This window comes from Phacochoerus africanus, chromosome 1 (assembly GCF_016906955.1).
Source record: "Phacochoerus africanus isolate WHEZ1 chromosome 1, ROS_Pafr_v1, whole genome shotgun sequence".
Classification (NCBI taxonomy): domain Eukaryota; kingdom Metazoa; phylum Chordata; class Mammalia; order Artiodactyla; family Suidae; genus Phacochoerus; species Phacochoerus africanus.
In genome coordinates, this window is record NC_062544.1 from 202819394 (window position 1) to 202841326 (window position 21933).

At 58.1% G+C, this 21933-nt stretch overlaps 1 protein-coding gene across 3 annotated transcripts; it reads left to right on the plus strand.

Annotated features, from left to right (window-relative positions):
* The first annotated feature begins 785 nt into the window (after window positions 1–785).
* EPHB3 (EPH receptor B3) lies at window positions 786–21591 on the plus strand. 3 transcript variants are annotated; one of them, XM_047788177.1, is made up of 16 exons: window positions 787–1368; window positions 9972–10036; window positions 11445–12117; window positions 14749–14904; window positions 15704–16054; window positions 16222–16346; window positions 16525–16684; window positions 16773–16881; window positions 17260–17312; window positions 18356–18478; window positions 18841–19088; window positions 19579–19794; window positions 19906–20055; window positions 20148–20341; window positions 20432–20587; window positions 20693–21591. In XM_047788177.1, the coding sequence occupies exons 1-16, from the start codon at window positions 1251–1253 to the stop codon at window positions 20799–20801; spliced, it is 3006 nt and encodes a 1001-aa protein (XP_047644133.1). In that variant the 5' UTR covers window positions 787–1250; the 3' UTR covers window positions 20802–21591. The 3 variants fall into 3 exon arrangements, with proteins under 3 accessions (XP_047644128.1, XP_047644133.1, XP_047644142.1); XM_047788172.1 differs by having other exon boundaries at window positions 786–1368; window positions 20148–20587; window positions 20693–21229; XM_047788186.1 differs by lacking the exon at window positions 787–1368 and adding an exon at window positions 9430–9501 and having other exon boundaries at window positions 20148–20587; window positions 20693–21229.
* The last annotated feature ends 342 nt before the right edge of the window (window positions 21592–21933 follow it).

Here is a 21933-nt window from a genome sequence, read left to right on the forward strand (position 1 = left end):
AGTTTCTCTCGCCCCTGGGACTTCACCAAAGTGTGTTTGCCCTGCCTGAAACTGCCATCCTGCCACCCAGGGCACATCCTTCACCTGCCACTCATCTTTCATATTTCGGCTTGAATGTCATTTCCTCAGGGCCAGGCACAGCCACCCCTCTCACATGTGCTCCAGCAACTCTGTCCTTCTTCCATAATAATACCTGTTAACACTCTGTTGTGATGACTTCATTCCTGCCACCAGTAAACTAGCTCCAAGAGAAAACCTATGTCTTCTCCATTGCTGTATGGCCAGAAGTTACTGGACTCTTTGGCGCAAAGAATGATGAAATACATAGATGAATGAATGAATGAATATATAAACAAGCGTGGGAAGTGTTGCTAGGACGCCCACCTGGTTGTACCTAAGCTGAGTTTAGTCAGGGTCTAAATGCTCCTGGAAAGACAGCCACATGAGGGCGCCCCCGGCTCGTTGTATGCGGATGGCACCCCTTCGGCCTCAGGTTCGGGTACTAATCACCAATGGGCAGCAGGAGGCGGGTTTCTCCCTCTGATGGACAGTATCGCTCCGCCCAATCTAATTCATCTTTTCCCTGGCCCCGCCCACCCCAGGCCTCAGAGAGTCTGAGGGTGGGCGTGATTGAGGCGCCGCCAACTGAACCCCTGCAGAGCGCTCTCGAGGCCGAACCAACGCGCCTGGCGGTCCGTGAGTGGCGGCCAGCGGCTAGGGGCGGGACCTGGGCGGTGACAGGCAGGCGGCCGGCCCCGCCCCTCTCGCCCAGAGCGGCCGCGCCAGCGCTGGGGACAGCAGAAGTGAGTACGTGAGCGGCGCAGCAAGAACCCACCTCGGACCCCGGACGGCGCGCGCACCCGGAGTCGCGGATCCGAGTCGGGCCCGCAGCAGACCGCTGGATTACAGTGCACACCGAACTGCCATCACTTGCGCCCTCCGCCCCGGCGGGTCTCTCCGAGTCCTCTGGCTCCGAGCTCTCCAAGCGCCCCGGATCCTCCTGGACCGGTCCGTCCAGATTCCCCCGGGACCGACCTGCTTGTATCCCCCAGCATCGCCCGGCTCAGGGTGCCGCCTCGGTCCCGGAGCCGCCCTCCTGGATCGCACCGTCTCCTTGTCTGGATCTCCTGGGACCGTGAGCAAGCTTACTTCGGAGCCCACCGAACGAACCTTTCCGCGGGTGCCCGCAGCCCCGCCGGCGCGGCCCGGCCCGGCGCGGCCCGGCTCGGCTCCCGGAGCCCGCCCTGGCCATGGCCCGAGCCCGCCCGCCGCCGCCGCAGCCGCCGGGACTCTTGCCGCTGCTCTCTCCGCTGCTGCTGCTGCTGCTGCTGCCGCTGCTGCTGCCCACCGGCTGTCGGGCGCTGGAAGGTGAGTGGCGTCGGGGGGCGAGTCCAGGGGTTAAGGTGTCCGGGGTCGCCGTAGCGTGGCCCGGGGAGGGGCCGCGGTGTGGGTTCGATGGGGGCCGGGCGCACGTCGGAAGAGGCTCGGTCACTCACGCCTTCTCCGGGAGCTGGAGGATGGGGTGGGGAGGACGCCCCCGGAGCCGCCTCGGAGGCTCCAGCAGCCTCTGAGGCCGGCGGTCCGCCAGGTTCGGGATCGCGGGCAGCTCGACTGGGGCGAGCGTCCCCGATAGTCGTGGCCGGGCTATGAGCTTTGTGAGAGGACCCCGCACTCACGGCAGAGGAGCTGGGGGCCCTTGGCGCCTCCCGGAGCCAAGGAAGTGTGGGCGACCCACCAGGAAAAGCGGGGGCTCTGAGGCTGGTGCGGGGCTGTGGCGGGTGGGGGCGAAGCGGGGCTCCCCAGGTTGGGGGTCGGCGTTGGTTAGGAACACGTTGGAGTTAACTGCGAGAGCGCGAGTGCCTTCACCCCGCTTTGTCAGGGGATGGCTGCGGGGGTGGAGAGGCGGGGGCCTGTTATTGTTTACGGTTTACCGAGCGCCAACTACACCAGAGGTGCTGTGTGCACGAACGTTGCACACTGCTCTGCGGCTCCCCCGCCGCCTTATAATGGGGCACCCCGCGTCTCCACTGAGCCCCTGAGATTGTCGGGTTTGTCCCGGGTAACGCGGGATCCGGTGCCTTACCCTTAGCCGTTGGGGAAAGGCCGGCTTCTAGACGGGTTCTGTGAAACCCGCCCAGACTGCCGCTGACGGGGTAGCTCCAACTTCCCGACGACTGAGCTTGGAAGAACTGCCCAAGCGTTGTTGCCTCTGGTGGGAGAGCTCACACACATCCGCTTGACACAAGCCTGAGGGGACAGAGGCACTGACACCCATCACGAACAATAGATACACACACAGAGTTTCCAGCAATTGGGTGGGAGGGGGGCATTAAATGAAGGAAGAAAAAGCCTTCCTTCCTGTGGGGGAAAGGACGCCTCAGAAATTGGGGGACAATTGGATTATAGGCGGTACTTAATTTCATGTCTTTAACCGATCTAGTCACTTTCTTAAAGAACAAATACATGAATTCTGTGTGACTGGTTTGTTCATTTGTTTACAACTGGTAAACTAAAAGGTTGGAAGAAAAAAAAAAAAGAGTTCTGACAGAAAGGCATCTTCTGGGGTTTTCTCATTTTCTCCAAGGGGGAAAAAACAAAACATTCCTATGAACCCCCACTGTCTTTTCTCTCTGAGCCCATTGGTGCTGACAGACTGATTCACACGGGTGGACACATGCAAATCCAGACAGACACACTGAGGTCGCGCCCACACTTGCGCACACTCACCCACATGTGTGTGATAGGATCACAGGCGTGAGAAACCGGTGTGAGGCTTTGTTGTTGAATGCCTTAAGGGTGTGAGCCAGGGAGGGAGCCTGTTGGAGTTCCCAGGTCTGTGTCTTAGCCCAGGAGAGGCGACCCAGGCACAGGCGCTTACAGGGCTGTGGGTGCCAGGCCTCAGAGCCCTTGTTGGGGGGTGGGCGCTGGTGCGGATGGGGTGGGGGTGGGGGGTGAGGGTGGGGTCAAGTGAGCCAGGGCTACCTGAGAAGACCCACTCCTTCCTCCCTCCCTCCCTTCCTCTCTCCCCTCCTTTTCACAGCTCACAATCTGCTGGCCCCTCTAGACCCTAGCTGGCAGACCCTAGCCGGCAGACCCTAGCCAGCGCCGGCCTCCAGGTCCAGGACCTGAGGGGCTGACCAGGAGGCAGAGGCCTGATGAGCTGTAGCAGCCCAGGAAAGAGGGCAGGGGGGGCAGCCATTGCCCGGCTTCTGTCCTCTCTCTCCCTCAGCTATGAAGCAGGGTCTGGGGCTGTTCCCTGGCTGGCTGGGAACTGACTGGGAGGTCAGGCTGGTGTGGGGTGTCCCTAGGAAGGTAGCAGTGTCTCCCAAGTGTAGCTTTCATGAGTTCCTTCACTTTTGCCATATTTCAGAACATAGGGTGTTCAGTTAGTGTGAGAATGAAAGCAAGACAGAGGTGCTGCCTCAGGGTCCTGACCCCAGCCCAGTGGTCACCTACCCACCCTCCGGTCTTCCCTCACTGTGAGATGGGATGGCAGTGGAACCCACCCCCCTCCTAGGTTCTTATGAAGATTGGATCCTTAACGTGTATCCAGTGCTTAACACATGGCCATTGTTATTCAATGATTAGCTGTTATTATTATTATTATTGCCCTAGGATCTGCCCCTTGGGGAGCACCAGAAGTGGAACTGGTGTGTGCCCTTGCCCTGCTGTAGGGAGGTTAGAGGAAGCATTGAAGGGGGGAGGAAAAGTTGGTGTGGGGAAGAAGTCCCCCCACCCTCCATCTCTCTCCAGCTTTGGGAGGGAAGGGATGGGATAGGAAGAGAGCTGGGGCAGGAGGCAGCTGCTCTGGACTCCTGCCTGTACCCCATCTCTGTCCTAGAGCTGGAGTGGTGAGATGGGTGGACTTTGGGGTCCTGGGCAATGGCCAGGGAACAAAGCTAGGTAGGACAGCAGCACTGAAGATCTCTTTGGTCCCGCCAAGCTTTATGAGTGGAGGATCTTGACCCTTTGCTCCAGTCTTCCCTTTGGTTTGGCCAGGATTGGCTTTGCCCTTGGCCTTAGGGAAACTTAAGGCTCTTGCACCTGGGGTCATTATATTTAAGCTCAAGGTTTGAGCTGTGGCCGCTGTCTCTGATGGACTCATTGACTAGACGCTGTCTAGCACCTGGTTGCTCTTCCTCCCTACACACTTGGGGTTCACCAAGACCCCGCATCCACATAACCAGTTTTCCATGAGGATGGAGCCAAGGTCCTTGCTTGGCCTCCTTGGTTGAAGAAACCCCTCTCTCCTCTGACTGAGTCCCAACTCTCCGCCCCACACCCCACCCCCATGCCCCAACGCACACAAATTGCCCTTGAATGTACCCTCAGTCCCAGAGCAACAGGGCCACCTTGTTGCTCACTATCCTTTTGAGCAGTGTTCCCCAGTCTCCCAAGCCAAGATCATTCTCCCCTTTGGGACTATAAACCAGGGAGTGGGATCCAATAGGTGAGCAGACCAGGAACAGGGCTGGGATGAGGAGGGATGTCTGGACCATAGCGTCCTTATACCTCAGAGAGGATGGAAGGTCCTGTGGGGACAGACCTTTTTGAGAAAAGAGAAACAGTTACCAGACAGAAGAGCTGGGGGCTGGTCAGTCTTCTCCCAGCCAAGCCCTGTAGCTGGGTTGCCGCTGCAGTGGAAGTGAGCCCTGAGGGAGAGAGGCCGTGTGTGCGTGCCTCTCTTTCTCAGAGGCAGTGACAGTGACCACTGAGTAGGTGGCAGCTGAGAGGGGACAACGAGCTGGGGGTTTTGTGGCTTCCTTCCTTGTTTGAGTGGCCTCTGGTGCCCCCCCCCCACACCCCTGTTTGTCTTGAGCTGGCATCTCAGAGCTGCGACAAGGAAGAGTGGCAGGTATTTGGGGGAACCAGTTTGCCCATCACTGCTTTCCTTTTAGCCAGAAGTGCTGCCGCCGCCGCCGCCGCCACTGTGGCGAGCTAACCCAAAGCTGCCATGGGCAAGGCCTCTGCCACCCGGCCTTAGACTAATTAAACAGCATGAAGAGGCTGAATCACCAGGCCTGCATAGTTTGAAAATTGTAGCCCTGCCTGTTGTGCTGAGTCAAACTGGTTTGTCGGGATTGGGCAGCTGGGGGTGGGGGGAGGGGGCTGGGGACAGCTGATGGGGTGGGAGAGGCCCCCTGCCCCAAGGGCTGGCCCTGGCACCGGGTCTCCTATGGCCTTTTTGCCCTCAGACTCCTGGTCAGACCCGCTGCAGCCAGGATCCCAGGGAAGGGCTCAGAGACTCCTCGTCCTCCTGGCTTGCTGGCCAGGACCGGGGTGTGGGGCACTGTTGAGCACTGAGGCATTTGGGCTCCCTGCCCTGTGCTTCTTCCTCCCTTCTCCTCCCTCTCAGGTTTATTTAATTATAAATCCCCACGATCTGAAGGAAAGAATGAAAAACAAAATGTGTTCTCGGTTCTGAGATACTCCTCTCCCCTCCATCCCAGACTGGAGGGTCTAGGGGCCACGGCAGGGGGAGGGAGAGGTGGCCTTCCAGGTCCCATGGTAGGGTCTGCCTAAGACTCCCTTCTCCTCGGGCTCACCCCCCTGAGTGAGCAGGTTGTCCACAGGTGTGCACACAGTGACATGCGGGGAGGCGCAGGTTGAGAGAGGACAGGACAGACCCCTGGGGGTCGATGGCTCTTTGGGGACCCCAAGCGGAGAAGCAGGACCAAGTCCAAGACCATGAGGAGTTTTCTCACCCTCTTTGCAGGCAGAGTTCCAGGGTGCACCTTCTAGCCCAGACCCTGCCTCTCTGTCTTCCTACCTCTGACACTCTGCTGGCCCAGATGGGGGAGCGTGACCTTTCCCGCCACCTCCACATCCTTGGTCTGGAGTGTGAGTTGGTAGCTTCTTGCTTCTGTCTCTAGATGTTTTGATTCTCTGCGTCTCACTGACATGCCTGTTCCCAGGGTGGGGTGCTCTGTGTGACTTGGGGCTTGGGGGTGCTGTGAGGTCTGGCAGCTCCACAAAGTTGTGTGCCCCTGGCCCTTCAGTAGGGCAGGTGGCAGGCTCCCAGCTGGCGCCCCTGCACAGGGTGGCCTGGTGAGGCCCTCGGACACAGGCTGGGTGCCCATGATGTTCTCCTCCTGCTGGGCCCCCAACTTGTGTGTGCAAGTGTTGCCTGAAGCTCCCGAGGCTAAATGTCTTCATCATGCCACCCCCCCCAAGGGCTCAGTGCTTGGGACGGTGCCATTGTGCTGGCAGGGAAGTGGCCTGCTGCTTGGGCAAGGGCTGTACCTGGGGAGGCTGCACCCAGACACACCCAGAATCATCTTCATGCCCCTGCCCCACCCCCAGCCTCATGACCTGTGGGAGCTCCTGCTTGGGGCAGGGCCACAGGAAGCCAGTCTGGGGCTTGTTTCTTCCCTGGGGCTCTGGCCAAGGCTGCCCCTTAAGTACCTCTGCTTTCTTAGACACTGCCCTCTCCCACTCTTCCTCCACACCACTTGAAAAAACTCGCCTCATAGAAAGGCTTGCAGAGTGTGTGTGTGTGCGTGTGTGCGTGTGTGTGTGTGTGTGTGTAAGAGAGAAAGAGAGAGGGATGTGTGGAGGATGCACCTCCGAGGCTTTACACAACCTCTAGATATCGATGCTTATTCTAGTCTGCATGCTCCTGTGGAACGTTTCAGTGCAAATGGACATCTGTGCATGTGCAGCCGAAGCTAGTTGTGTGTGGCTGTGTAAGAGCACGTCACCACGTCTGTACAGAGAAACTGGTGTTTGTGTTTGCACTTGACTACAATCAAGACTGTGACTTGTGGCTGGCAAAAGTGGGTGGTTGGGTGCGCAGGGTGAAGGCACTGTGGATGCATGGGCCCTCGCGTATGCATATGTCTCAGGAAATCCGCACATATGAAGGCTGTGAGAGGGAGTCTTTGCCTAAGGCAAGCCGAATCTGTGTGTAGGAAAGATTCACTGTGTATGATTGCCTCAGATAGACTAAGCTGTTTGTACCATATGCATCCGTGGGTCTGAGAAAGACAAGCCATGGCTCTGTGTGTCTGTGGGTGGCTGTGGCTTCGTGTGGTTTTGTCCACCATATGTGTGACTTGTCGCTCTTTGGCCCTAGTGGCAGGGAACGAGTCCAGCCACTGAGAACTGGGTGATGCATGTGCGTCTGTGTGTTCACAGGCGAGGGCCACACAGCTGCTGCCACGTGGCCATTCCCCATGACCTTGTGGGAACCTGAAAGGGGTGTTGCATTCCTTCTGAGCATTGAAGCCTCAGTCCCAGAAAGTTCCAGAAAGGCCAGGTAGCTACTTCCCTGCTAGTTTTGAGGGGATTGATGAGGTTCCCTGCCCAACAGAGCCCCATATCTGGAGTGGTCACCCACTCTGGTTTCCCTCCAGCAGTCAGTGGTGGGACAGAGGTGGGTGGGGGTGCAGTTGGCATCTGGGGAGTTTGGAGATTGCTCCCTCATTTCTCTTTTGTCCTTGTCCCCTATACCTGTGCCCTCTATCTCAGCATATGGCACGCGCACACGTGCACACACACACACACACACACACACACACACCACATAGAGATAAGGTGGGCTGTGTTGGAGTGGGCTGTGTTGGAGTGGACAGATGGATTGCGGGAGCCCCCCTCCCCATGTTCTTCCTGAGGCCCTACACGGGCACCTCAGGGTCACCCTCTCGCAGAAGGGAGCAGGCCCCTCCCCTCCCCTAGAGAGCAAGCCCCCCTCCCCACCAGGGTGACCGGAGCCCTTCCTCAGGCACACATGACTCGAAATCCAAGTCCTCTCCTCATTAATGGGAAAAATGTGCCGAGATTGAGCGATGGCCAAGGCTGAGCGATGGCCAAGGGCCGATCCCCGCCCCCTCCCTCTCTCGCTCCCCCGAAATTAAACAGAAATGAAGAACCTCCCCCACCCACCGCCCCCTCCCTCCACTCCCTCCTCGCCGAGCCAGCGCAGGGCTTGTTTTAAACTGTGGAAGAATCTGGCTGGAGGGGGGGAGGGGGCTGAATATTTGGGTTTAAACAGTTCCAGATGGGTTTGGCACAGGCTGAGCAGAAGGAAGTGGGGGAGAGGGAGGAGGGAGGCAGCGCGAGGGAGCGGTGGGAGCCCCGGCCCCGCTCGGTGGCGGCGCGGGCAGCGGGCAGACAAGCAGGCGGACTGGCTGGGGGGCGGGGGTGCGCTTGGCTCGGCCGGCTCCCAGGGACTAGAATACTCCTGGCTGCTGGCTGGGGAAGAGGCTACTTGGCAACCTCCCTCTCCGTCTCCGTGTCTGTCTCCTTGGGCCTTCTTCTCTCTCCATCTCGCTGTCTTTTGTAGCGCGCCGCCGGCCATCCCGGCTGTCTGGTCCTCCGGTGCCGCCCACCCTCCGCTGCTCCGCGCGGCTCCCTCCCTGCCTGTCTTTGGGCCCCTGCTTCCGCCGCCGCCGCCGTCCCTCTTCCCTCGGCCCCCTTCCCTCCCGTCCCCCTCCCCCCCCTACTGAATGTCTGTGTCTATCTGTCTGTCTGCCAGAGGGGCCTGTCAGGCCACCGACGATGAAGCGAAGCGGGGCTAGCTCACCCTGCAGCCGGGCCCTCCAGGGACCAGCTGCTGCAGCAGGAAGAGGAGGGAGCCTCGCTCCCCCACGTGAAAGGCTGCCTGGCTGCCACTTGCCGCCCCCTTTGCCTCACTTGAGGTCCTGGGGCCACAGCTGCCTGGTTCACCATCTTCGGCTGGGACCCAGACTGCAGGAAACTGACAAAGGCCACAAGCCTGGAGCCTGTGATTTGGGTCTTTCCCTTCCTGGGTACCCCCCAACCTGCCCCACTGTTGTTGTAGAGGCCTTCAGAAGTTCTGGGGTGACCCTGCCCCATTCCAGCTCATAGTCAAGGGGAGAACTGCTGGCTGTCTTCCAGGCTATGAGAAAAGAGTTGGGGCCTCTTTCTTGCTCTTAAGTCTGATGTTGGGGTCATGCTGTCAGAGAGGAGAGTTATCCAGCCAGAACCCAGAACCAGGTTCCTAAGGGGAAAAGTTTATGTCAGAAACATAGGCCCCTCCTATGGCCCCACAAAAGGAAACCTAAAGACCCCCACCCCACCCCCAAAGCTCAGAGCAGGATTAGTGCTGTGACAGAGCCCTTCGCCTTGGATGCACAGAAGAAGGCATCCAGCCCTGACTTGGAGGTTCAGGGAAGGCTTCCTGGAGGAGGTGACAGCTTGATTGGTACTTAAAGTATACAGAGGAGCTTTCCAGGCTTTCTCCATTCCCCCTTTAGGGGGTCGTATTTCAGTCAGAGTGCCTTGGTTAAGGGGTTAGTTGTGGAGTCAGACAGACCTGAATTTGAGCCACTTTTCGACTCTTTACCTCAAGTCCTAGCTGTTTTATCTTAGGCCCTATATATACTGTATCTGAGCATCAGTTTTCTCATCTGTAAGAGGGGTGTGCCAACAGTGCTTTTATCCAAGGACTGCAGGAAGAGCTGAACTACGTCTCGAGGAGCAGGTCTGGGCCTTGGTGGCCCTCCCCCCACTTTCAGCATTCCTGCCTCATCCGCAGAGGTGGTCGAGTGGGAGGCTGGGTGGGAGGGGGCTCTGGCCTGTGACTGCTCTCGCCTTCTTCTGGGCATGTGTGGGTCTGGGCCTTTGTGTTGGGAATGGAGTCAGGAGAGGCCTGGGCAGAAGGGTCTGAAGTACACGGCCCTTTGTTCCAGGATAAAGGCCCTGCCAGCCCCTTTGTGTGGAGATTAGCAGAGCCTATAGGTGTGTGAACCGGCCCTGGCTCCTGCCTCATTAATCTAGACCTGGGGTCAGCAGCTGACACCCACTCCCATCTGGCCTGACAAGACATCTTGGGGATAGCTGCAGTGTCTTCTCTGTGCCAGAGGAGCTGAGGGCTTTGGGACCTGGGGGGGTGGGGTGGGGTACCTGGTGGGACTCGATTTCTGGCATCCTGGCCTTTCCTGGGCAACCTCCTCTTTCTCTTCATCCTGAGCTTTATTTCTGACATTTGTCTTCTGTTGCTCCCCCAGAGACCCTCATGGATACAAAGTGGGTGACATCTGAGTTGGCGTGGACATCTCATCCAGAGAGTGGGGTAAGACTTCCCCAACACTTCTCCCAAGTGTTGGTCGCCAGGGCTGGAGAAGGGCTGCCTTTGCTCCTGCTTGTCAGTGTCACCTCCTGTGGCATCTCCGTCCTCTTCACCCTTCCCCTTCCTCCTTTGCCTGATGGAGCATCTCTGTGAGTGTTTTCATCTCTCGCCCTCAGCCTGCCTCTGTCCCCCTCCCACCTATACACCATCTTTGCCCCATTCTCCCTCTGCCCACCCTGCAGACTGTCTTCAGTCTATTCCCAATCCTCTCCTGCCTGACAGCCCTTTGCATGTCTGTCCGACCATCTCCCTCCTTCCTGGGTTCTTAAGAAGAGCGCTGGCTTGGGAACAAGGAAACCTGTGTTCCAGGTCTCTAATTTGCTGTGTGACCCTGAGTAAGACTGTTTACCTTTCTTACCTGTATTTCTTGACTGTTACATTCCTATAGCCCTGACATCTCTAAAGTGTTCTAATTAACTTCCCCAGATGGCCTTCATAACCTTGCTAAGTTCTAGAACACAGGGGGGTTTAGGTGGCACTATAGTCACCAGGCCTGACTCTGTGACCTTGGGCAAGTCCCTGTCTTTCTGAGTCTTGGCTTCCCCTTTTCTGGAGTGGGGACAGCAGATATACCTTCTTAAGGACCTGTGGGGAGTTCCTGTCGTGGCTCAGTGGAAATGAATCTGACTAGCATCCATGAGGACAGAGGTTTGATCCCTGGCCTTGCTCAGTGGGTTAAGGATCTGGCATTTCTGTGAGCTATGGTGTAGGCCACAGACGTGGCTTGGATCTGGCGTTGCTGTGGCTGTGGTGTAGGCTGGCATCTATAGCTCCAATTCGACCCCTATCCTAGGAGCTTCCATATGCCTTGGTTGCGGCCCTGGAAAAAAAAAAAAAAAAGGACAAAAAAAAAGGATCTGTGAAATAGTAATAGTGGTAACCAACATTTTTTGAATGCTTGCTCTATCTATGCAAGGCATTGTTGCAAGCACATTACATACATTAAACCGATTTAATTCCTCACAGCCTCATTTACTTTCACTCAGCCCCATTTGATAGACAATGAAACTAAGGCATAAAGATAATCAATATTATAGCTAATACTCACATAGTACTTAGCAAGTGCCCCATTCTGAGTGCACCCCCAGCACTTTTTCACTTAAAGGCATGTATTCCTTATACATCTTTATTCTTAGCATGTTACAGATGGGGAAGCAGAGGCCCAGGGAAGTTAAGTAACTTACCCGTAGTCACACAGCAAGCAGAGAACTGGGATTTGTACGCTTGTAGTCCGTATGCTCAGCCACTCCACCACAGAAGCATCTCTGTGAACTAAATCAAGCAGATTCAGGCAGGTGATAAGCTCCTGGCAAATGCTGCTGCTCATTCTCTGTCTTTTTTGCCTGCACAGTGGGAAGAGGTGAGCGGCTACGACGAGGCCATGAACCCCATCCGCACCTACCAGGTGTGTAACGTGCGTGAGTCAAGCCAGAACAACTGGCTTCGCACAGGGTTCATCTGGCGGCGGGATGTACAGCGGGTCTACGTGGAGCTCAAGTTCACTGTGCGTGACTGCAACAGCATCCCCAACATCCCTGGCTCCTGCAAGGAGACCTTCAACCTCTTCTACTACGAGGCTGACAGTGACGTGGCCTCGGCCTCCTCCCCCTTCTGGATGGAGAACCCCTATGTGAAGGTGGACACCATCGCGCCGGATGAGAGCTTCTCTCGGCTCGATGCCGGCCGTGTCAACACCAAGGTGCGGAGCTTCGGGCCGCTCTCCAAGGCCGGCTTCTACTTGGCCTTCCAGGACCAGGGCGCCTGCATGTCCCTCATCTCCGTGCGTGCCTTCTACAAGAAGTGCGCGTCCACCACTGCCGGCTTCGCGCTCTTCCCCGAGACACTCACTGGGGCCGAGCCCACCTCCCTGGTCATTGCCCCCGGCACATGCATTGCCAACGCCGTGGAGGTGTCGGTGCCACTCAAGCTTTACTGCAACGGTGATGGGGAGTGGATGGTGCCTGTGGGCGCCTGCACCTGTGCCACCGGCCACGAACCAGCTGCCAAGGAGTCCCAGTGCCGCCGTGAGTGGGGACTGGCTGGGGGTGGGGAGGGTCTGGGCCATAGCCACCCACTACCCCCTAGCCATCACTTCCTACCTGCCAGATGAGGCAGTCTGGCCTCAGGTCTCAGGCAGAGGAGGAAAGGGAACAGGGGTGTCAGGTGCAGAGACTGTGGTGCAGGGAGCGAGATGAGAGGAAGTGAGGACAGACACCAGGATGTAAAAGAAGATAATGGGAGTTCCTGTCGTGGTGCAGTGGTTAACGAATCCGACTAGGAACCATGAGGTTGCAGGTTTGATCCCTGGCCTTGCTCAGTGGGTTAAGGATCTGGCATTGCCGTGAGCTGTGGTGTAGGTTGCAGACTCGGCTTGGATCCCACGTTGCTGTGGCACTGGTGTAGGCCAGAGGTAACAGCTCCGATTAGACCCCTAGCCTGCAAACCTCCATATGCCCCTAGAAAAAGGCAAAAAGACAAAAAATAAAATAAAATAGAATAAGATAATGAAACAAAAGAGAGAGGAGGGCCCTTGACAAGGAGGCAGCTGGGGAATCTGCTCAGAGCCTCAGGAGGCTAGCAAAGATGCCCTCTTGTCCAGCCTCAAGCATACGTTTCACCCTGGCTGTAGGCGATGGGCCCCAGAGCTGCCGGCACCTCGTGCTGGCCCTTTGACCTGGGGAGGTTTGTCTACATCTTGAAAGGCAATATTTAAGCACGAGGTTAGAGACCCTGTCTCTGAAGTCCTGAGTCCTGACTCTGCCACTTACCACCTGTGAGACCTTGGGCAAGTTGCTTCACTCTTTGAACCCCGGTTTCCTCACGTGCAAGGTGGAGACCCTCCTGGGGAGTCCTTCATGGTGTCGTAGTGGGGCCCGAGGGAGTCGATGCTTGGGAGCCCTTGGAACAGCGCCCGGCACCTGGGGAGCACAGCACATGGAAGTGTCAGCTGTGACTCTCCGGAGCCCTGGGATGCGTGGAGGACGGGGATTGTTTTGTCTTTGTTTCATACACGAGATGGTTAGGGGGCCTGTCTCTGATGTCTTGTCAAGACTCCTAAGACCTCACAAGATACTAGACTTCCTGGCTCTCGCGCCCGTTCGCAAGAGGTTCTCTCCTCTGAGCCTCACCCCAACAGTGCAAGGTGGATTCCAGTTACCTCCGCTGTTTTGCCAATAAGGAAACTGAGCCTCAGGAAGGTTCTGTGCTCCAGGCCTCACAGCTGGGAACGCAGGAGCTGGGCTGACAGCCTCATCTAGTGCTGTACCCTGCAGGCCAAGGTGCCGAGAGCCTTGTCTTCTGTCCCTCTGCCCGATTCGCCCCCTGGCGCTTGCAGCCCATAGCTCTGAGGGGTGGGAGCTGGCTCTTAGCACAGCCCTCGGTGTGAAGGGGCTGGTGGCCCAACCTTGCAGTGAGGCCCAGCATTGGGTGTTATCCTGCAAAGGTGAACAGTGCCTTGCCTGGCCCCTCTCCGCTTCTCTATGGGAACCTGGTCCTAGACTTCCTCCTCCTAAGTGGAGAAAGGGGGTGGGGGTGATGAGCCTGACAGCCTGAAGAGGGGCTAACACTCTGCAGGTCCCTGGCAGGAAATGCATGCTGGTTCCCATGGCAACCAGGCTGGCCTGGCCCCTGCCCCCTCTCCCACTGGCTCAAAAGAGCGCGGATGGACTATCACCTTAGTCAGGGGAGATTAAACCCCAGAGAAGGACATAGCCCCACCTCTGGGCATCCCACACTCCAGAAGATCTCCCCAAAGGCAGTCCTAGATGGACAGGGTGACCAGGGCTTGAGCGTGTCTGGGGAAGCCCCGATTTTTGTCCATCATGCTAACATGATTACTACTAGTGCCCACTTTCACTCTCAAAATACTCCAGTGTGAATAATAAATTACGTGGCCATTGTAGATATGAGGAATCTACAGAGCCCAGGCCAAGGGATCTATGTGTAGGTGGCAGGAGAAGAGATAGAAGAGCTGAAAGGATGTTCAGGCGCCGAGCTCTGGGCTCCCTTTGGGGGTTGAGGTTCCCCCTGTGGGCTCTCCGAGGCCTCTGAACTCCAGGTGACCCCAGCCTTCCCACCCACTTTCTTTTTCCTTTTCTCAACCCTCCTCAGCCCCCACCCCTGCCCAAGGGCAGAAGGGAGCTGCTGTATTGCTCCTGGTGAGTGGGGTGGCTGTGAGACTCAGAGGCCCTACCCCTGCCCCCGGCAGTTCTCCAGTGCCCTTGCGGGTCCTAAGGAATAATTATCCTTGAGCTTCAGGGAGAGGTGGGGGCATCCCAGCAGAATACAGGGTGCTGCCAGCCCCCCAAGTGGTCTCTCCCATCCCCCTCTTCTTCCTCCTCCTGTCTCTCTTCCCTGCCTTGACAAGCCCAGGTTGTCCAGGTGATGGAGCTGACGTCTTCCTCCTGAGGCCTCAGGGTTGGGGGTGGCGGGCGGGGGGCAGGGGCGGGGAGGAATCTGCTGATGTGAGGTTTCCACAGGGCAAAAGGGCCTTTTGTAGCTCCAGCTGGAGTTAGGCAATACCAGCACGGTCCCCACGTCTGCGAGGTGGAGGGGCCAAGACTGCTGCTGGGGAAGGGCCAGATTCCCACGGAGGTGTGGAGGATTGGTGTATTCGGGGAAGGGAGGTGAGCCGTCCATCCTCTTCTCCCCTGCAGCCTGTCCTCCTGGGAGCTACAAGGCAAAGCAGGGAGAGGGACCCTGCCTCCCCTGCCCCCCCAACAGCCGCACCACCGCGCCAGCCGCCAGCATCTGCACCTGCCACAATAACTTCTACCGTGCAGACTCTGACTCTGCAGATGCTGCCTGTACCAGTGAGTGAACTCCCGTCCTCGTGTCCTCCCACTCCAGGCCTTCCCTCCACCAGCCGGCCTCTATGAACAGTCTCTATGAATATCTCTGCTTTCCAGATGGGGAAACTGAGGCTCGGGGTGTGTGTGTGTGTGTGTTAGATGTTGGGCTTAACGTGGCACAAGTGGGAAGTGACCGGCTCTGAGTCAGAATCCTGGTGAACTAAAAGGCTTAGCCCTTCCATCAACATTGAATAAACTCCCGCTAACTCCTAGCTGGGCATCAGGAACTGGCTGGGACCCTCCAGTTCCCTGTTTCTTTGTCTAAAACTGCTATTCTTTGGGTCCAACTCTAACCATAGGGGGTACCTCACAGTCCTGGGGCAGCCTGGTGTCCTGCTTTCTCTCTGCTCTGGCCTTTGGTGCCAGGTACTGTCAGGCACCAGGGATGTGAAGGAGAAGAAGATACAGTCACTATCCTAGGAGCTCATAACCTAGTGGGAGAAACAGATGTGGAAACAGATAATGACCGTGTAATGTGCTAAGTGCTGGGCTGGAGGGATGCCCAGGAATTGTTACAGAAGTGCAGAGGGTGGCTAGAGGCTGAATCAAGGAAGGCTTCCAAGAGGAGGTGACCTCTCAAGTGGAGCCTTAAAAGCCACATAGAAGTCCGGCCAGTGAAGAAGGGTAGGAGAGGTATTCTGCTTATTAAAGCAGAGGCAAAGCCAAGCAGGTAGGGAGCAGTTTAGGACGTGCAGGAACCCTGGCAGAGGGTGGTCCCAGGGCCCTAGCTCACTGCCCTCTCCCACCACCTTCCCCACAGCGGTGCCGTCTCCCCCCCGGGGCGTGATCTCCAATGTGAATGAGACCACGCTGATCCTCGAGTGGAGCGAGCCCCGGGACCTGGGTGGCCGGGACGACCTGCTATACAACGTCATCTGCAAGAAGTGCCATGGGAGCCCCGGGGCCGGGGGTGCCACGACCTGCTCGCGCTGCGATGACAATGTGGAGTTTGTGCCTCGGCAGCTGGGCCTGACAGAGCGCCGGGTCCACATCAGCCACCTGCTGGCCCACACGCGCTACACCTTTGAGGTGCAGGCGGTCAATGGTGTCTCGGGCAAGAGCCCTCTGCCTCCTCGATACGCGGCTGTGAATATCACCACCAACCAGGCTGGTGAGGAGGGGACATGGGAGGGGAGGGCCTAGGTCACCCTCCCCCACACAGAGCTGGGGTTGCCCAGGGCCTGCCGATGGACCACCAGGGGTCCCATGGGACCTGGGTCCTTGGAAAGGATGCCAGGGCCCAAGGAGCCCATGGTGAGCCCCCCGCTCTTCCTCCAGCCCCATCTGAAGTGCCTACGCTACACCTGCACAGCAGCTCCGGGAGCAGCCTGACCCTGTCCTGGACGCCCCCAGAGCGGCCCAACGGAGTCATCCTGGACTACGAGATGAAGTACTTTGAGAAGGTCGGCACCTCAAGGAGCAGGAGGAGACCTTGAGACAAGAAGATTCCCCCAGATAGTGTCAGGGGCCCTTGGGAACCAAGCCTTGGGTCCTGAGGGGGCCACAGGGCAGCCCAGGGGATGGGCAGCGGCCACTGGGCGTCAGACCCACTGAGCCTCGGCCTTCCTCCCGGTGTTGCAGAGCGAGGGCATCGCCTCCACAGTGACCAGCCAGAAGAACTCCGTGCAGCTAGACGGGCTGCGGCCTGACGCCCGCTATGTGGTCCAGGTCCGTGCCCGCACCGTAGCTGGCTATGGGCAGTACAGCCGCCCGGCTGAGTTTGAGACCACAAGCGAGAGAGGTACACATACACCCCTGCCCCCCGACCCTGGCACCTGTCCCTGCCCCCGCCCACACCCCTCTGCTCACCTGTCCCTCTCCATCTCCAGGCTCCGGTGCCCAGCAGCTGCAGGAGCAGCTCCCGCTCATTGTGGGCTCTGCCACGGCTGGGCTTGTCTTCGTGGTGGCTGTCGTGGTCATTGCTGTTGTCTGCCTCAGGTACTTCCAGGCCCAGGAGCTGAGACTAGAGCTTCCCTTTAGCGCCCTAGAGCCCCCTCGCCAAGGAGGTGAACCTTTGCCCATATCAAACCCAGAACCACAGCCTTCCTAGGCCAGGCTGTGCCTGCTGGAAAGGCCCTCTCCAGTCCACACCTATGTCCCCTCCCTGTCCCCTGAATCTACGGGCAGATTCCCTTAGGAACCAAGACACTGAGCCCCTTGCCCAGAGACCCCAGTGGCAGCTGTAAGCACTGACCACAGGGACTGGACACTGGGCCGTCCCCTGTGCACTCCGCCCCTCCTATGAGCCCAGGGCTCCTGAACAAAGGGAGCTGTTGGACTTGTCTCAGGCCTCCTCTCCACCTTGCCTCTCTCCAGGAAGCAGCGGCATGGCCCCGATTCGGAGTACACGGAGAAGCTGCAGCAATACAGTGAGTTTGCCTCTTCATCCCCCGCCCCCCCGACCCCGAAGCTCCCTAGGTCCCTGCAGGGCTTGGAGACACCTCTTTCCCTGCCTGGGACTTCATTCCTTGTACTCGCACCCTGGCTGTCCCCTCCTGCTTCCAATTAAGAGCCATTTCCTGAGCTCCTGCCTCACTCCTGCTGGCCCCAGAGATGAATGAGAAGTGACCCCTGTCCTCAGGGGCAGTTAGTCTTGTGAGAGAGACAAGATATGTACACACAGGAAACAATGAGAGAACAATTAAGTGTTAAGCCGGGTGTTCCTACTACAAAGGGCAGAAAGAGTTCAGAGAAGAGGAAGGCTTCCTGGAGGAGGTGGCCCTGGGCTGAACTGAACCAGGTGGGAGAAGCAGGGTTTAGAGAGGTGGGGGAAAGCATTCCTGGTTAGAGGAGCCTCTGGAAGGTAGTGGGTGGGGTGGGGAGGGTGCCCAACTGTGGGGGCAGTGAGAAGACTGGTTTGACAGCTGCTGGGAGGCTAGCCTGGGTAGTTGCGGCCAGTCCTTGGAGGGTCGTGAAAGGCAGGCAGAGGAGTTTGGACTTGACTGCACCCTAGGTAATCTGAAAGGCTCTCAGGTTGGGGAGCAATACAATGAAGTATTGTTGTAAGCAGACAGGTATGTGGGCTAGATTGGTGAGAAAAGTCCAGAGGCAGAGAGCCCAGCCGGGAGGCTATTGCAATAGTCTGGGTGTTGAAGGCCTGGACAAGGTCAGGGCAATGGGAATGATGGGAGGGACAAATCTAAAAGAGGTTTTGAGGTGATGAGAAGTGAGGGAGAAAGAAGAAGAAGAATCCCATGTCTAGGCTTTTCGGATAATGGCTCTCACAAGGGGATGGTGGCAGGGTGCAGAGAAAGGCGTTCCAGCTTCAAGAGAGAGGCTGAAGCAGGCTTAGCAGGGAGGTTGGGAATGTGCCCCTACCAGCCTGGAGAGCCTAGGGCAGTATCCCAGGTCACAGAATTCCCTCCCAGCCCAGGGATCTGGCTCCCCTCACGCCCACCCTTTCTTCTTCTAGTTGCTCCTGGAATGAAGGTTTATATCGACCCTTTTACCTACGAAGACCCTAATGAGGCCGTACGGGAATTTGCCAAGGAGATTGATGTGTCCTGTGTCAAGATCGAGGAGGTGATTGGAGCTGGTGAGTCCCCCCCTCCAGGCACAGTGGGGAGGAGAGGCTGGCTGGTACCCCAGGGGAGGGAACAGAAATAGCTTACTCCTGGAGCTCCCATTGTGGCTCATCAGTAACGAACCCAACTAGTATCCTTGAGGATGCAGGTTTGATCCCTGGCCTCACTCAGCGGATTAAGGATCTGGCGTTGCCATGAGCTGTGGTGTAGGTCACAGACGCAGCTTGGATCTGGCATTGCTGTGGCTGTGACGTAGGCCAGCAGCTGCAGTTCCAATTCGACCCTTAGCCTGGGAACTTCCATATGCTGTGGGTGCAGCCCTTAAAAACAAAAAAGAAAGAAATAGCTTACTCCCTGTGCCCTTACCCTGCAGGGGAGTTTGGGGAAGTGTGCCGGGGTAGGCTGAAACAGCCTGGCCGCCGGGAGGTATTTGTGGCCATCAAGACGCTGAAGGTGGGCTACACAGAGAGGCAGCGGCGGGACTTCCTCAGCGAGGCCTCCATCATGGGTCAGTTTGACCACCCCAACATCATCCGCCTGGAGGGTGTGGTCACCAAAAGCCGGCCAGTCATGATCCTCACTGAGTTCATGGAGAACTGCGCCCTGGACTCCTTCCTCCGGGTAAGAGCAGGGCCTGGGCCCCTCCCTCTCTCCTCCTCCTCCTTCTCCCCCTCCCCCAGAGAGCTGGGTTGGGCAAGTCAGACAGACCGTATTCAAGTCTGCAAATGTACTGAGGTGGCGTGATGCAAGGAAACTGCCGGGGCCTTCAGACCCAGAAACACCAGAGTCCTCATTCTGACTCTGCCTCCAGTGCCTGTGCAACCTCAGGCTTTACTTAACCTCGCTGAGTTGCAGCTGCCTTGGCTGTACGATGGGAGCGATAAGAGCTCTTTGGGTCCTCAAGGGGTTACTTGGGATGATGTACACGGATGCCTGCCCCACAGGAGGGCAGCTTCCTTACTCTCAGGGCACTCTGCACATGGTCCGAGGGCTAGATGAGGTCTTGGAGGACTGGGAGAGGGCGGGCAGCTGGGCAGACGGCAAGGTCTTGGGCAGGCCCTGGGCCAGGAGAAGGCAATGGGCCCTTTCTGAGCCTGCTCGTTGCCTCCAGCTCAACGACGGACAGTTCACGGTCATCCAGCTGGTGGGCATGTTGCGGGGCATTGCTGCTGGTATGAAGTACCTGTCGGAGATGAACTATGTGCACCGCGACCTGGCTGCCCGCAATATCCTCGTCAACAGCAACCTGGTCTGCAAAGTCTCAGACTTCGGCCTCTCCCGCTTCCTGGAGGATGATCCCGCTGATCCTACATATACCAGCTCCCTGGTACAGGACGCAGCTGGGAGGGAGCCTGGGGGCGGGGCCAACCAGGCAGGGGCTTGGGGCTGGGCACCAGCCTCAAGACCCAGGGTGAAGGGCCTGTGCCCCCACCACCAGGGCGGGAAGATCCCCATCCGCTGGACCGCCCCAGAGGCCATAGCCTATCGGAAGTTCACTTCTGCTAGTGATGTCTGGAGCTATGGAATCGTCATGTGGGAGGTCATGAGCTACGGCGAGCGACCGTACTGGGACATGAGCAACCAGGATGTGAGTGGGGCCAGCCAGAGCGCTCGGGTGGGTGGGAGCCAGCTGGGGAGTGGAGTGGAGGCTCACTCTGGGTTCCCCTGCCCTTGGCTCAGGTCATCAATGCCGTGGAGCAGGATTACCGGCTGCCCCCACCCATGGACTGCCCCACTGCGCTGCACCAGCTCATGCTGGACTGCTGGGTGCGGGACCGGAACCTCAGGCCCAAATTCTCCCAGATTGTCAACACCCTGGATAAGCTCATCCGCAACGCCGCCAGCCTTAAGGTCATCGCCAGTGCCCAGTCTGGGTCAGTGCCTCTGCCTTTGTTCCCATCCTGCTCTCGAGCCAGCGGCCCTACCCCTGCTTCCCCTGACAGGTCCTTCTCTTCTCCCCACAGCATGTCACAACCCCTCCTGGACCGCACGGTCCCGGACTACACCACCTTCACGACAGTTGGTGACTGGCTGGACGCCATCAAGATGGGGCGGTACAAGGAGAGCTTCGTCAGCGCGGGGTTTGCATCCTTTGACCTGGTGGCCCAGATGACCGCAGAGTGAGTATGCCTCACGTTTGGAGGGGCAGGGCAGGGGGCTCTGAGCTGGGTCCAGAGTGGCAGGTGGGAGGGGAAGAACTGACCCTGCCCTTGGCCCTTCTGCAGAGACCTGCTCCGGATCGGGGTCACTTTGGCTGGCCACCAGAAGAAGATCCTCAGCAGTATCCAGGACATGCGCCTGCAGATGAACCAGACACTGCCTGTGCAGGTCTGACACCCGACCCCCACTGGGTGGGTGCTCCCCCCCCAACGACTGTGCAGGGACTCTGACCAGCCGGCTGGACGTGTGGACTTTTGGATGCCTGGCCTTAGGCTGTGGCCCAGAAGATGGAGGTTTGGGGAGGGCCCAAGCTGGGACTTCACCTCCAGGCCAGTGCTCCCTCCCCAGGAAGTGTGCCCCAAACCTCTTCATATTGAAGATGGATTAGGAGAGGGGGTGATGACCCCTTCCAAGCCCCTCGGGGCCCAGGCCTTCCTGCTCTCCAGTGGGGGAATCCCCACCACCTCAGACTTGGCTGTTCTTCAGTGCTGGAGGTCCTGGCACCGTCAGGTGGGGGATAAGCCTGGGCTCCATAGGGCCCAGCCCTGGCAGGGGTCTGGCCCCCCAGGTAGGTGGAGAGCAGTCCCTCCCTCAGAAACTGGAGGAGGGACTCTGGGAATGGGGGAATGTGACACCCCCATCCCAAAGCCAGCTGGCACCTCCAGTTTGCACAGGGACTTGTTCTGGGGGCTGAGGGCCCTGCCCCACCCCCGCCCTTGGTGCTGTCATAAAAGGGCAGGCAGGGGCAGGCTGAGGAGCAGCCCCTTGCCCCCCACCCCCAGAGACTGACTCTCAGAGCCAGAGATTGGACATGTGTGTGTGTGTGTGTGTGTGTGTGTGTGTATGTGTGTGTTTGTGCATGCACTGGCCTGCACAGAGAGCATGAGTGAGTGTGTAAAAGCTTGGCCCTGTGCCCTGCAGTGGGGCCAGCTGGGCCGTCAGCGGAATAAAGGCAATAAGATGATTCTCTTGCCGCTTCTCATTCCACCTCCCAAGGCAGGATGCCCTGTTGCCCGCAAGTTCGCAGTCCTTTAGCACCAGTCCTCCCCAGGAGTTGTTGGGAGGCCAGATCCAGGCCTCTCCAGACTCAACTTCCCTTTTGTGCTTCAGCCTTGTTGCAGCTAACTTCTTGGAAGTGGGGTGATAACAGTAGAGAGCCAACTACCTCGAATCTCCTGCCTTCTAAGGTCTGGGCCTTCCCAGGGGTTGTCTCTCTGGACAGACACTTGAGTCTGGATGGTGTTTCACAGACTGAGTCTTTTTACACCCATTGTCTCTGTGGGAGCTGGGGGTGGAGGGAGTCGGT